This window comes from Quercus robur, chromosome 5 (genome assembly GCF_932294415.1).
Source record: "Quercus robur chromosome 5, dhQueRobu3.1, whole genome shotgun sequence".
Lineage (NCBI taxonomy): Eukaryota > Viridiplantae > Streptophyta > Magnoliopsida > Fagales > Fagaceae > Quercus > Quercus robur.
In genome coordinates, this window is record NC_065538.1 from 79923452 (window position 1) to 79939783 (window position 16332).

Below are 16332 nucleotides of genomic sequence, written 5' to 3' on the forward strand. Positions count from 1 at the left end.
AGCACTCAAAATATACCTCTGTCATAGCCAATGATGATCATATATATATATATATATATATATATATATATTTTTTTTTTTTTAGAATACTAAATATTTTTAACACATACATAGGAAGAGGGGAGAAAGTTTTTAAAGAAACTTTCAGTAGTGTATATTTAAAAAAGCCTAACTCTTAAATACACAACGCACAGACTTTAAACCTCTTTAACTCACACTAATTTTCCAATGTGGGATTAAAACAAATAGTAAGACAAAAACTTTTACAATATTTAATTTATAAATATATCAACCATCATTTATTGTCGCAAAATCACTCTAAATGTATAAATGAAAATTATTAATTTTTTTTTTAAAAGAGAAACTTTTAGAAGCTTTTTTCTCTACCCTAAAAACATATTATAAAAAATATATAAAAAATCAATTAAATAAACTAAAAGAAAAAAAAAAATTATAGGTATTGTAGGGACACGATTCTCAAACGGCCCAACAAGGACGTTGGGCCCGCACGTGAAGGATCCCTCACAATAAGATTTGTAGAGAGTGGGCTTGAAAGGCTAACGTTTGGTCACAGGGCGTTGGGCCAAACCGGATTTTAGGGAAACTCAGATAAGAAAAGGCTTCAGCCTGGATATCCAAGCCTTACAACTTTGTAACTTGAGGGATTGGACTCCTCGGATCATGCCCGAGGAGCACTAATGCCTTTCTCCGGTTACCCGGCGGTGGGTTTTTCGTGGTGGTGTACATATATTATCCGGGCGTTCTCATCCCTGGAGTTTTTCCCAGGAAGTGAGATGGGGGGCCTCTCCTTCTAATTAGTTTACCTTTCCTTTTATACTAGTCTACGTTTGCTGTCCCTCGTCTACGTGTAGGGTCAACTTTTCCAGGACTGATATTTGTCCCGTCAATCTAATCCCAGAATTGTTGGGGATGGTTAATAAAGCCTAAAAATCAGGTTCTGTTAGGTGCAGAGTCTTATCAGTGAAGGGTATTAAGGACAACTTCCCTAAGATATTTTCTGATCTTTAGGGTTTGCCTGTATGTCACTTTCATCAATGAGACTTTGGGTCTGCCGAGGACCAAGCTGTCCTCGGCTGTATCCCCGATCCATTTTGTGCTTCTTATCTTTGAGCTTGGGCCATGGCCTTCTTCGGCTTGGGCCTGTGGACTCCCCATAAGCAAGCGGGCCAGGCCCATAAATTATTGAGCCCCACAATAGCCCCTCAAAACCCTGCTGTCCAACATCTTGGTTGGAAAGGTGGGTTTTGGTAATACCGAGCCTTTATCGTGGCTCATTTAATTCAGTCCTTGATCGACGTTGGCGACTCTTCACCTCCCCAGGGAATGCGCCGGTCTACAAGATGTTTCCCTCAATTTACGCGAGATGCGTTTATGCCGTTTGGTTATCCGAAACATGCCTTTAATATCTTCCTTTTACGAGACCTCCCAGATTCAACGGTTTTTGATAACATGGGGGAATGAAATGGGTGTATTGATGTTTGTAGATCTCCTTGGAGATCTGCAAACATTAAGTAATCTCCTCTTCGTCCCCTATATAAAGAGAAGAAACAAGAGGTGTTTCTCCCACAGATGAATCCCTTTAATCCCCACAAAATTTGAAACTCTTAGATTCCTTCCGGAGTTTATTCTTGCTCTCCGGTTACATCTTAGCCTGAAACACTCACCGTAATATTAAGCAATGAAGGAACCATTCCCTTCCCAGAAACACTATGTTCTAGCGAAGCTCAAAATGGCTCGGTCAGGGCAAAGATGGCGGAGACTCAAGATTTGCCCCGCCGTCCTTTTAGCCAAAATCCGAAGCAGGGACTCGTCACGTCACACTTTCGGCGTGACCGAGCCGAGGAAGCACATCATCAGTACCACCCGCTCTTTCACGAGCATATCTAACATGGCGCCAGCGTGTTAGGAGTCAGGATTGGGGCAGGGTCTAAGTGCCCTTACTTCTTCCTCTCTTCGTTCACTGGCGCCCTCCTTTGCCTCTCTTTCTTCTTCTCTCCACCACCAGATCCATCCTGGTGCTTTTCCTTCTCCCTCTTTTGCTCCTTTCTCTTTCTTTTCATCTCTTCTCTCTTCTTCTCCTCCTTTCTACTCATGTCCTCCATCTTCTTCATTCATCTCCTCCATCTTCTGCTCATGTCCTCCATCTTCTTCTTTCTTTGCGCTCCTTGATGACAAGAGCCTGCTGAAGTGCTTCCATGTGTTCCAATTCTTCTTCCTTCTCCTTCATCTTTTTCTAAAGAAGGTTCTTCTCCTGATATGAGCAGTACTGAGGCAGAGATTGGAGAGACTTTGAAGGTGAGTTTAAAAGACACCTGACTGTTTACTGATCTGTATTGCGGATGCTATTGTTGCCTTAGCAATTCATTTTTTGTATAGGCTTGTTTAAGCCCTTCTTTGTACGTTGTAATAATTTTTCATATTAATAAAAGTTATTGTTATTCTACTTCGCATGTTCTGTTTATATGTTTTAATAAATTTGCAAGCACTGCTCGGTACAATAGTATAGCATTTGAATCAATGACAACTAAGGCCAAAATACGTGCTAATAAAAAGATGCCACCATAACTTTAACAGAATTACTTAACATAGCAATGCCGACCAGGGAGGGACGACACTTACCTCAAAATTAGCCAAGATGAGGACTGAGTATTCGATACGGTGTACGAAGTAACTATCCGAGGACATGTCATCCGCAAAACGAACAGTTTCCTTAGGCTATTGAATAGGGGGTCATTTTGCCATCTTAACATACTGACCTTAACATTTTACAGTATTGGAGCCAAGGACTTTCCCGTCCGAGTAGTTGGCGTTCCCATAGGCTTGAGTCCGAGAACCATGCAAGGCCCAGGTTCTGTCCGAAAACTTTTTCCAATACTTGGTTTCCCCATAGGTTTGAGTCCGAGGACCATGCAATGCCTTGGTTCTGTCCAAAACTTTTTAGAGTACTTGGTTTCCCCATAAGCTTGAGTCCGAGGACCATGCAATGCCTTGGTTTTGTCCAAAACATTTTAGAGTACTTGGTTTCCCCATAGGCTTGAGTCCGAGAACCATGCAATGCCTTGATTCTGTCCAAAACTTTTTAAGTTCAATTTCTCCCTTTCTTTAGGTATATCACGAGGCGCCGAGCAGGAGGTTGCCCTCGGCAGTGGCTATTCCTCGACATGGGCCATAGTCCCTGGGCCCTTATGCAGAACGGGCCTAGGCCGCGAATTCACTAGGCCCACGAATTAAGAGGTATTTATGCAATCTTTGGCCACGCGGTACCTTCTGATGTCCCAGTGTTCGAGGTGCGCCTTTACGAGGCTCCTTTAATCTTGTGGTTGCAGTTGACGTTGGAAGTTGGGCCAGAGCCATTTTGTCTGTAGCGTTCCTTGGGACGCTGCGTGAGTTGACTGCCACCACCTTGTCTTTTCAAATAAATAGGAGGGAGAGAGAGTTGCTTTATATACACACAGCTCCTTCAGTTTCCTCCAAAATCACAACTCCTATATTCAATGCTGTCCTCCCTTAACATAACATGTTTGAGGCGAAGGTTGGGAAGGAAGAACTCTCTCCGCCACAGAAGCGCCGTGTCCTCATGAGACTCAAAATAGTAAGGTATGGGCACAGGAAGCATAAGTTCAGGGGAATACTCCATTTCGACCGAGGGGAAAGGGTGTTTCTCCCCCTTTTAGTCAAAATCCGAAGCAGGTTCTGTTCATGCCAGAATCTTGGCGTGTCAGAAGAAAGATTCTCCGCCATCATCGCCTCTGCCTTGTGGCAGGCAAATATTTAGAGAAAGCCCCTCAACTTCCGGCTCCCTGTACCTTTCCTTCAGCGGTGTCAGGCTCAAGTTGGGTTTCTTTTGCTGCCTGAGTCATGGGTATGTAAAAGCATTGAGGAAGAACGAGGTCTTGGAGCAGTAGCCAACCTCTCCTCTGACCCACCTCATCGGCTTTCTCTTATTCTCTTGTATCTTTCTTTTTGATTATGTGGCTAGCTTTAGTAGCCGACCTCTCATCTGTACTGCTCCTCGGCATTATTTTATATATTTTTTCTTGTATCTTCCTACTCAATTATGTATTGAGCTCTGACATAAGCTGATTCCAGCTTTTCATTGTACGCTGTACTATTTCTTTGTTTTAGTAAAAATAGAAATTTATTTACATGTTTTGAGTACTGATCTTTTGGCAACACTACTTTGTGAATGGATGTGCTCCATGGGTGTGTTTCTTCAGGAATATTTAGAGCAAGATACCTTGAAACATAATCTAACTAACTCTAATTTACCAATACTACCAGGCATTATATCGATAATTCATAGTAAATCAAACTTAGGAAACTAACCGGGGTAACAGTTGAATATTCTGTGATAAGCGCGTGAATACCGTCCAAGACTGATAATCTCTAGATAATCCAGGCGAGCAGTCGACTGGGAAGTAGGGAACTTTGATTGTGCTTTTGTGTACTTGGTTTCCCCATAGGCTTGAGTCCGAGGACCATACAAGGCCTTGGTTCTGTCCAAAACTTGTAAGATTTCTTTTTTGTACTTGGTTTCCCCATAGGCTTGGGTCCGAGGACCATACAAGGCCTTGGCTCTGTCCAAAACTTGTAAGATTTCTTTTTTGTACTTGGTTTCCCTATAGGCTTGGGTCCGAGGACCATACAAGGCCTTGGTTCTGTCCAAAACTCGTAAGATTTCTTTTTTGTACTTGGTTTCCCCATAGGCTTGGGTCCGAGGACCATACAAGGCCTTGGTTCTGTCCAAAACTCGTAAGATTTCTTTTTTGTACTTGGTTTCCCCATAGGCTTGGGTCCGAGGACCATACAAGGCCTTGGTTCTGTCCAAAACTCGTAAGATTTTTTTTTTGTACTTGGTTTCCCCATAGGCTTGGGTCCGAGGACCATACAAGGTCTTGGTTCTGTCCAAAACTTGTAAGATTTCTTTTTTGTACTTGGTTTCCCCATAGGCTTGGGTCCGAGGACCATACAAGGCTTTGGTTCTGTCCAAAACTTGTAAGATTTCTTTTTTGTACTTGGTTTCCCCATAGGCTTGGGTCCGAGGACCATACAAGGCCTTGGTTCTGTCCAAAACTTGTAAGATTTCTTTTTAAGTAATTTTTTCCCTATACTTATTTATTTTTCGAAGGTTAACCCCTAGGCTAGGGAGGGGAGAGTTGGCTTGAGGCCAGAAGCCCCTAGAGCTACCCGCGCCGTTAGCAGTGCAAGGCGTAGCCCCTAGCAGAAGTTTATGTCAGAGCAACGACTGCACGTCGCCGGAGATGGGAAAAACTCGCGAATCTCTGCTTGCCAGAGAGTTGACTCATGCGCCACCCGTGCCAACGCGCAAGCCTTCCCACAGACGGCGCCAATTGTAGGGACACGATTCTCAAACGGCCCAACAAGGACGTTGGGCCCGCACTTGAAGGATCCCTCACAATAAAATTTGTAGAGAGTGGGCTTGAAAGGCTAACGTTTGGTCACAGGGCGTTGGGCCAAACCGGACTTTAGGGAAACTCAGATAAGAAAAGGCTTCAGCCTGGATATCCAAGCCTTACAACTTTGTAACTTGAGGGATTGGACTCCTCGGATCATGTCCGAAGAGCACTAATGCCTTTCTCCGGTTACCCGGCGGTGGGTTTTTCGTGGTGGTGTACATATATTATCCGGGCATTCTCATCCCTGGAGTTTTTCCCAGGAAGTGAGATGGGGGGCCTCTCCTTCTAATTAGTTTACCTTTCCTTTTATACTAGTCTACGTTTGCTGTCCCTCGTCCACGTGTAAGGTCAACTTTTCCAGGACTGATATTTGTCCCGTCAATCTAATCCCAGAATTGTTGGGGATGGTTAATAAAGCCTAAAAATCAGGTTCTGTTAGGTGCAGAGTCTTATCAGTGAAGGGTATTAAGGACAACTTCCCTGAGATATTTTCTGATCTTTAGGGTTTGCCCGTATGTCACTTTCATCAATGAGACTTTGGGTCTGCCGAGGACCAAGCTGTCCTCGGCTGTATCCCCGGTCCATTTTGTGCTTCTTATCTTTGAGCTTGGGCCATGGCCTTCTTCGGCTTGGGCCTGTGGACTCCCCATAAGCAAGCGGGCCGGGCCCATAAATTATTGAGCCCCACAGGTATATTTAAGACTAATATGGATATATGTATAGTGGTTTTATTACAAATTGAAAACAAAATTTGTTTCAAAGTTTGCACTACTCATTATATTTACATATATGTTTAAAATTTTGTTTTAAATAGTAATTGAAAGGGGGAAAAGAGATCTATTTCAAACCTAGAATTGTTTTTCATGTAATTTTACTTTATTGCATAAAGTGGAACCCAAGATGTTATAAGTAGTGAAGTTGGAAAAAGATTTAAAATAATATTTATCCGAAATAATTATTATTGTTTATATGTTTATATATATATATATATATATACACACACACGCACACATATACATAATCTCCAAGATTTATATGTTTATAAATATGTTTAGGGTTTTTTTGTGAAAAAATATTGGCATTATCTCACTGATTAAAATTTTATATTACATTGTAAACATTAGAATGGATGAAGTCAAAGAAATGTTTGAATAGAATAAATAATTGTTGTTGATATGTTTATAAATATGGAAGATTTATATGTCTATAGGTATGTTTAAAATTAATATGGTTATAAATAAAATAAACAATTTTTATAACTTCGGCCATCCCTGGCATCCATCGCCAACCATTGTGAACCTTAAAAAAAAATTCCAAATCAAAATTGTAAACGATTCTTACATAGAACGATTGAAAAAAAAAAATAATAATAATACAAAGACGAAAAATATTAATGTTTAATATATATATATATATATATATATATTATATACTCATTCACATTTTAAGAATGTCCACATTTTAATACATAAAAAAAGATATTAAAATATATGTGTGTGTGAGAGAGAGAGAAAATTGAAACCAATAAGGAATTGTAGAGAGATTACCCAAGTGGGCCGAATCATATCCAACTAAGAGACCACTTATCGCCATGTTGTATTTAAAAATTCTTTGATTCCACCTTCAGTTATTGGTGCAAAATTACACTAAAAATGTAAAAAATTAAAAATTAAAAAAAAAAGAATTTTTTTTGAAGCGAAATTTTTTTGGCGAAAATACGCTTTTGGTCTCCACATTTTGGGACAATTCTCATTTTGGTCTCTAAATTGATTTTACTACTAATGTAATATCTAAAAAAATAAAATCAGTTCTATTTTGGTCTCTACCGTTAACCCACTAATAGAAAAGTTCTACGTAATAGATAGTGTGTCCTACTTGCTGACATAGCGCTAATGTGGCCATTAAAATATTATTGAAAAAATTATTTGGCATTTTTTAAATACCACATCAAATTTAAATTAATAAAAATTTAAAACAAAAAATCCAGATCATAAAATTAAAAATTAAAAATTAAAAAAAACATTAATCTAATTAAATTAAGAAAAAAAAATAAAAAGCTTTGTCAGTTTAAAAAATTGAGATCCTATCCAAAGAAAAAAGTTTTAAAAATTGAGAAAAAAAGTTTTATAACAATTTTCTCAAATTTTCTTAGTCACCAAGCACAACATCACAAAGATTAAAATTTCCAATATTTAGACCCAAAAAAAAAAAAACCAACCTAATATTGTACTAAATAAAAAACCAGTTATAAAAAAATAATAATAAAAATAAAAAAACAACCCCACAAACCCCAACCCAGATCAATTTAATCTCTCTGCCTATTGCGTTTTCGACTTTTCTCACTCCTTGTCTCTCTGATTTCTCTTTGATCTGCTCTAAACCTCTACCCTAACCCAATTAAGAGACAAATAGGGCAGGAGATGCGAGAGACGGTTTGGGTAGTGGATCGGTTTGGAGCCTCCGACTTTTCAGCTTTGTAGGAGAATCCAAATCTTGGAGAAACCAAGTTTTTGGGTTTCTTGGAGTTTGGGTGGTGGGTTAGTTTGGGTTTGTGGTGGTGCTGTGTTGGTAGGTGTGCTATTTTGTTGTGGCCTAGATCAGTGGTGGTGTTGTGTTGTTGTGAAACCCAGATCAGTGGTTCTCACACCTCTCTCTAGCTCACCCTCACTTTTTTACTCTCTTTGAGGTTGATTTGGAAGTTTTTAGCTTAGGATTTTTGTGGATTTGATGTTAAGGCTTTGCTGGTTGTTAGGAAATTTTGGAAGATTTGATTCGGTGGTGGTGCTTTGCTAGCTGTTGGGTTTCTATTCTTTTACTTGGGTTTATGGGTTTGGTTTCTAGAGATATGGGTTTGGGGTTTGGTTGAGATCTGGGTTTGGGTTTGGTTCTTTGCTCTGGAGACTGATTATGGCCTTATGGGGAAGAACACAAAGAACATGAACATGTTTAGAAAAAATAATGAAAGGAATTATAAAAAAGAGACAAGAAAGACATTTAATTAATTTATTTTGTTTTGATGTATTTAGTTATAAAGAAAGTACAAGAAAGATACAGAAAATGATAAGAAAATGAGGATTAATTTGCTAAGAATATGAATCATACTATGAGGAAGAACACAAAAAACATGAATATGTTCTTCTGAAAAAAAAGAAAAAAAAAATATGAATATGTTCTTTTAAAATAAAAGAAAAAAAAATCATTTTAATTAAAAGAAAGTAAAATTCTTTTTGTTTGTTTTTGATTTTTTTAAATTAAAATTAAAATTAAAATTGAGGAATTAAGTTTATTTTTAAGTTAAATACTGACGTGGAATTTCAAAAATGCCAAATAAGTTTTTTTAATAATATTTTAATACTCACGTCAGTGCCATGTCAGCAAGCAGGGCACATCATCTGCCACGTAGGACATTTTTGTTAGTGGGTTAATGACAGTGACCAAAATAGAATTAATTATATTTTTTTAGGGACTACATTAGCAGTAAAATCAATTTAGGAACCAAAATGGGAATTGGCCCAAAATGTAGGGACCAAAAGTGTATTTTCACCTTTTTTTTCACCCTAAAAAAATGGTGTTATGTCCACAACATTTTCATAACATATCCTAGTTAGCAGATTGTTACAGGTTTTAATTTGAATCTACAACTGAAATTACTTTGATGCCCACTAATAACAACAAATAACAATCTGCCACATAAGATTTGTTATGAAAATGTTATGGACATAGCATTTCTAAATTTTTTTTAAAAAAATCTATATATAAGCAAATAAATTAAATAAACTAAAAGAAATAAAACATAAAAGCATAATTAAAATGGATAGTTTTTAATATTATTAATAGGGGAAATTGCAGTTAACCCACCTGTGGTTTGGCTAGTTTTAACTAAGCCACCTGTGTTTAAAAAGTGTCACTTAACCCACTTAAGGTGCCATCCGTTAGACCTCCGTAACCCACCTCTCCCTTTTCGCCTTTAAAAATAGGGGTAAATGTGTATTTTTTCATTATATTTTATGTCTCTCTTCTCTTTTCTCTCCTTCTTCTTCTTCTTCTTCTTCTTCTTCTTCTTCTTCTTCACATAAAACATAAAAGAAAAATATCAAAAAACAAGTCAAGATAAAATTTGTTTCATCATTTTTCATATACATAATTACCACAAAGTTTTACAAAAGAGGGTAGACAGAGAAAAAAAAACCCTCTCTTTAAAACTCTAACCCTCTCTCTTTTGCTAGGTTCTCTTAAAAAAAAACCCAGATTTGCAAGTAAAAGAAAAATCTTCAAAAAAAAAAAAAAAAAAAAAAAAAACTAGCAATCTAGCAAATCGAACACCACAACCAACTCAATGAACTATCAAATCATAACCTCACCAAACTACCACCTCCAACACCACCACTGCTGTTAGCCACCGCCCAAAACCCCAGACTAGGATGCAAAAATAAAGAAACAAGAAAAACTCAGGGAAAAAAAAAAAAAAAAACACCCAGCAATCTAACATATCCAACACCATAGCCAACTCACTGAACCATCAAATCATAGCCTCACCAAACTACCACCTCCAACACCACCGCTGTTGTTAGCCATCACCTAAATCCCCATACTGGGAAGCAAAAACAAAGAAACAAGAAAAACGAAATCGTGAGATTGGCTGAGATCGAAGCAGCGGAGAGTGGTGTATTCAAATTTTCTGGGGTTAATGGATTTGTGGGTTCGAATTTTCTGGGTTGGTTTAAATTTCCTTATGGTTGGTGGGTTCAAATTTTATGGGTTTAATGGATTTGTGAGTGTAATGGTTTTTCCTATTGTGAGTTGTTAGGATTTGACATATTTGTTCTACCTATGGTTTCAAAAGAAGATGGAGAATCTTCTGGGTTCCTTTCAATCAAAAAAAAAAAAAAAAACATGGGTTCCTTTTTGTTTTCCCTTGTTGTCTGGGTTCCTTTCTGTTGGTAGTATATACATCAAGAGGGAACCAATTATTGTGATGATTGAACATGATTCAGGTCACGATATGGGATTTGGGTTTGAAGATTTGATTTCTAAGATGGTGAGAGAGAAGTTGTTCTTCAATATGTTGCTTCAAATTCTATTTCTATTGTGGCTTATATAGTAAAGGAGAATTTTTAACGGAAATGGCAGAGGTGGGTAATAGGTGTCTAATGGAGGTCACCTTAAGTGGGTTAAGTGATAACTTTTAAACCACAGGTGGACACTTTTAAAACGAGCCAAACCACAAGTGGGTAAAGTACAATTTCCCCTTATTAATATTAATTGATAACAGGAAACTCTGTATAATTACTTTTTAAGAAAGAACAAAAAAGAAAAAATATTGTTGATTTAATGTTAGACAATTAGTTTAAGGAAGCACTCGACGGCTACATATTGATATCAAACATTTGTGTTACAATGAATCTAAGGTAGGATTTATATACTTGAGAATACTTGACTAACTCTAGACTAACCCAAAGTTAAGTTGCTTATTTTACAAGTACATGACACCTACAATTGATTTAGACCACTTGGGCTATAATATGTCTAACATGGCTTATGCCTAACGATTGGTTGGTTGTGCATCACAAGGAAAAGGGCTAGAGAAGAGTCTCTTGTCACTGTAGACAACCATAAAAAATAGATAAGTGATACATCCACAACATTTTCATAACAAATCATAGGTAGTAAGTTGTTATTAATTCTAATCTGAATCTACAGTTTAAATTACTTTTTTACCCACTCATAACAACCAATAACACAACTCACAAATACCAAATTCTAAGTTAAATATTTCAAAGCATACATAACGTTTCAATAAACAAAACAAAGCAAATAACAATGTTTCAAACAACTCCATAAACACAGTCAATCATCAAGAACAAAGTTTTGGTTATCTTGGATGGGTTCAAAGTATAGTTGATCATTATAAATAGCATTATTGTCATTATTAGTAAGCACATGACCCACATCATCCATTAAATAATCATTAAAATCTCTTAATGTTGCATTTGGAGGTTCATTCACTTCATTTTCATTTGCATCACCAAACTCAAATTCATCACCTTTACCCCCCACCCCCCCCCCAAAAAAAAAAAAAAAAAAAAAAAAAAAAAAAAAAAAAAAGAGAAGAAGAAGAAGTTTATATTTAACTTTTTTTTATCAATTTGAGCTAGAGCCATAGAGCTAATCTGTTTATTAATTTCTTTTATAATCAATTAGAGGCATTTGAGCTCTGTTTGGAGGCCCAAAAAAGAATATATATATATATATATATATAAATTTACCATAGGAGATTTAGTATTGTGATGGATCGGGATCCTATAAAATCCTAAGATCCGGATAGGAACCCTACACAAATTTGAGCTTAGTAAAGATCCTATTAATATCCAGGGACGGGACAATAATAACCATGTATTCATCTGTTAACCATAGATGAATCATCATCATTATCAATACTCAAAAACAAGAACAAGATAACATGCCTTCATGGCCAGTTGGCCCACAGGCCCGGTACTAAGAAAAAGCCTTTTACTATATCCAGAATTATATTTTAGTATGCTGCTGGTACAATAAGAAGCTTCATAGAAGAATAATAGCAGGGAACATTGGATCTTGTTTTCTACGAATTGTTCTTCCAGCCAAAGAGTTCCATGAATTGAAGTGATCCCTGCTCATAGTTTTCCCATTTTGGATCAGTCACCTTAAGGGTCTATAACAATGTTTAAACTTTGGAAATTAGTCTACTGAAACAGCTGGGCTTCAATGAGGTAGTGCCTAAAGTTGTAAGGTCTAGATCACCTCCTCTTCAAAGAGAGCCATTGGATGCTTTCTGGATACTTTGGTTTCATATTACTTCACACCAAAAAATAGCTTAGAAATGAAATATATATATATATATATATATATTTTCTCTATGACAAAGTAAAACCATCTACAATCATGAACTTATTTTCCTAGATAGGAACAAGAGATCCAAACAATACATGACAAATTTTTTTTCATCCTTGAAATCAGAAGGAAAAAATTGCAACTTTTTGCAGTCTTAATATCCTGAATTTATTCATCTATGAACATTGAATAATCAATTACTCATCATAATAAACCTGCCTATAGAGAGGCTGCTCCTGATAATGCCTTTCATAGCCATAATTAGAATCCACATAGCTACCTTCAACAGCCCTTCTTTCACCATATGGATTTGAACTTCCAAAGAGATAATCTGCAGTTCCCTTCCATGGGTCGCTGTTGCTTCCTTCATCGGCACAATATTGACGATCACATCTCCTTTTCTCACGAGACAAACAAGGCCAATAACCAAATAAACTTTCACAAAGGTCCATGGCTTCCAAGCCATATCCACTAGGAGGTTCGGGCACCGGCTTGTCATAAGATTCATAACCATGCTCTTCAGCTATTCCATTTCCATATCCACTCCCATCTCCTTGAAAAGGTTCCTCTTTGTGACTGTCAAGGCCTTTGTCACTGATATCATGTAATTGCTGCTCTTCTTCATTCGCCAAGGATTGTTTGCTTCCATTTTGAGGTTTTTCTGCCAGCGCACCAGTTTCCTCTTTCCCACTAGGCAATGCGATGGACCCAGAAGTGACAGCATTTGGATCCGGTGGCATAGATCGAGGATAACAAATTTCATCTGAGGCTGGAAGGGGCTTGCCATAGTTTTGAGCTATATCATAACCACCACCATAAGGTGTTGGATCATAATCATCAAATTCAGGTACATTAAACTCCACAGTAGAGTAAGATATCACAAATTGAGTCAAACCAGGATTGTAATCCCCACCATAAACATGAGGGTCATACTCAATACATCTAGGCTCACTGAAAGTAGAGGTAGAATATGCAACTGATGAATAGCTATGTGGAGGATTGTAAGCACTATAACAAGGGATTGAGTTATACTCAAAGAACTGATAATTGTTGGAATCATAGCTAGGATAATAATCCATTAAGCCATGACTTGGAACTGAATCATAACTATCACCATAAGGGGTAGGATTGTACTCACCAAGATCATCCTCAAGATAGCTGGATCTGTAGTAGGCCATTGTTGATCAGTCAAACTCAATTTCTCCAGCAGTAATCTTATACTTTTTTTTTTTTGCTTATACAGTTATCTTATTCATTACTCAATGTTAGCAAAAAGCAACTTCTTGGAGAATGGCTAGGACATAAAGTGGCTTTCGCGCATTATTAAAAATGCATATCTTTAGTTTACCAAAAAAAAAAAAGAAAAAGAAGAAGAAGAAGAAGATAATGCATATCTTTAGGGTTAATCTTATCCATCTGCCCATCCATCTACTTATCCCTATCACACAATTTTGATCTAATTTGAGAATAAAAAACAAATTTTGCACATGCATGAAAAATGGAGAACTCGATTTATGTAGAGAACTTTGTTGTTATGCGGGTAAAAGTTACTTCTCTTACCAAAAAGAAAAAAAAGAGGGAGAAGCTAGCTATTATAATTTGTTTGCAAATTGCAATGTGATTTCCACTGAGAACCAATGAGATATTTTGACATTTCAACAAAGCTGTGGCCCATAACTTTTCCTTTAGTCTAAGGAGAGGACAATTATTTCAAAGTTTGATTGAAGACAATTATTACTTTTTGAGACCATTAGATCCCAATAATGGACTTAGATGTGACAGGAAAGTATCCTGAGAAATTTGTTAAACAGGATATCCTTTTTTTATTTTTCCTAAGAAATTAGCACTAGATCCCAACATAATTATGCTTGAGAATGCACTATCACTTGGCTTGGAGGTACGCCAGTGTCGCCATTCAACTGTAACCGGTATTTGATACAATGATCATTGTGTCATCCTATCATGACCAGCCAATTGGACAAATCTCAGCCAGTGTAGATGCAGTAGATGATGGACTAAAGTCACTATACTACCAACCTTTTACTTATCAAAAAAGAAAGGAATATACTCAGCATCAAGCTTTCATGTGATCAAAGGCCTTTTGGTAAAGCACTATTGCCTAGTTCTCCCATAGAGTATCTAGGTTTGAATGTTCATCCCCCACGAGTTAAATTATGTGTAATGGTTATATATGTAATTGTACCGTTACAATCAACATTTTTTTTTTTTTTTGGTTCTTTGTTTTACATCCCGCGCACACATGCGCACGCACACACGAGGGAAAACAAAAAAAATGAAGAATAGTGGTTGACAAACGTGATTAAAACTTGACATTTCTACATTTCAAGGAGCACGATTGGCATTTGGATTGTTTTTACAGATCGGTGACTTTATCCATGGCAAGCTGATCACTTCCTCAAATGACCTTTAGTGTTAACTGTTATAGGACCACTGGCCGGCCCTAGGCTTAGGCCAATTAGGCCATTGCCTAGGGCCCCCTCACTAGAAAAGGCCCCAAATTTTGGGGCAAATTTTTTTATTTTTTTTATATATAAATATTTTTGGAAGATATTAAAACATTTTAGTTTACATTTTTTTCACTGTTAAGAAGATTCAAAGAATTAAATAATGCTAGAGATAGAGATAGAGATAAGATAAATTTAAATAAATAGATCTTACAAATAGATGTGTTACTAATCACAAGTAATTCAAATAAGAAAATGTTAAAAATACTGTAAATTTTACGACATAACTTTTATTTATTTAATTATTTTTATACAAGATAAAAATGTTGCCTTAGCCTAATCTAAGTGTATATATGTGTGCAACTCTCTTTTAGAGACTTAAATCTCGGTCATTACCCTCTACATCATACAAAAACTTATACTTGTGGAGTGATCATTGTACCAAGAGTTCATGGTGGTCTTCATAACTTTTATAATTTGATGTGACAATGAATATGATAGTTAGATTTCAACAAACTATTGAATGCATTTTTGAATGAATATTTGTGATTGGTGATATATTTTTGTAATTCTCATGTTGTAAATTTTATAATATTTCTAGTATTTTTGTAAGCCTTATGTCATTAATAACATTCATTACAACACAAATTTGTAGTAAAATTTGTTATAACTTTAACATTTTCTTAAAAAAAATCATATTAAAAAGTAAAAAGAATGGATTTAAAAAAAATTAGTATATAAAATGCTAGTTAAATATTATTTAAGTGATAACATAAAGGCCCTATTTGAAAATTTCGCCTTAGGCCTCCGAAACACTTGGGCCAGCCCTGGGACCAGTCTAACTGGAACACAGTCCCATAGTTGACCTAATATATGATGGACTTATCAAAATACCATAGAAGATCCAATATGATTCATTTCATGCCAACAGATACCAGGACACCAAAGATTTGATCAAGTAGCAAGCCTCATGCAAAAAAAAACAAGGATACACAAGTTAACACTGCAACAAAGAAAAACAGTTTCAATTTAAAGAATTTAAGCAATCAACTCAACTCTTGTGAACGTTTGAATGATTAATTCCAATAATTCCATCCATCAGGTTCCACACACCACCTAAAATTAGGCCTCTTATGTTAAGCATTTAAACGCAATAAGTTGTGTATAAAACTACTTTTGAAATTAAATGATAGGAATGGTATATAATGACTTTGTCTATGTATTGCCATGCAACTTTAGCATGGAAAGAATGTAGAATGACTTCAATCTCTATCAGATGTCTGAAAATGGTCAGAAGGTTGAAATGATACGCCACTGCAAGAATGCACTATCGGATGTGCATTAAGTTTGCAACATAGTTTACCTGGCTGCCTTGCCTAAGGTGTTAAGGTGATAATGCATAGATTCAAACTTTTAAGTGATGTCAAACATACGCATGTGACTATCGCCAAACTAGCAAAGGGTGATATGACATGCTTGACATTGTTAGAAAAGCACAACAGAAAATAATTTTATTTTTTATGAATTTCAAGGAGCACTGCTTTATGCTGCAAAAAAGA

General features: G+C 36.5%; 1 protein-coding gene across 1 annotated transcript; it reads right to left on the reverse strand.

Moving 5' to 3' along the window:
• Nucleotides 1-12352: 12352 nt before the first annotated feature.
• On the reverse strand, nt 12353-13855 carry LOC126727304 (uncharacterized protein At5g39570). Its single transcript, XM_050432890.1, has one exon. It carries the CDS (start codon nt 13484-13486, stop codon nt 12506-12508), a length of 981 nt encoding a protein of 326 aa, XP_050288847.1. The 5' UTR covers nt 13487-13855; the 3' UTR covers nt 12353-12505.
• Nucleotides 13856-16332: the final 2477 nt, after the last annotated feature.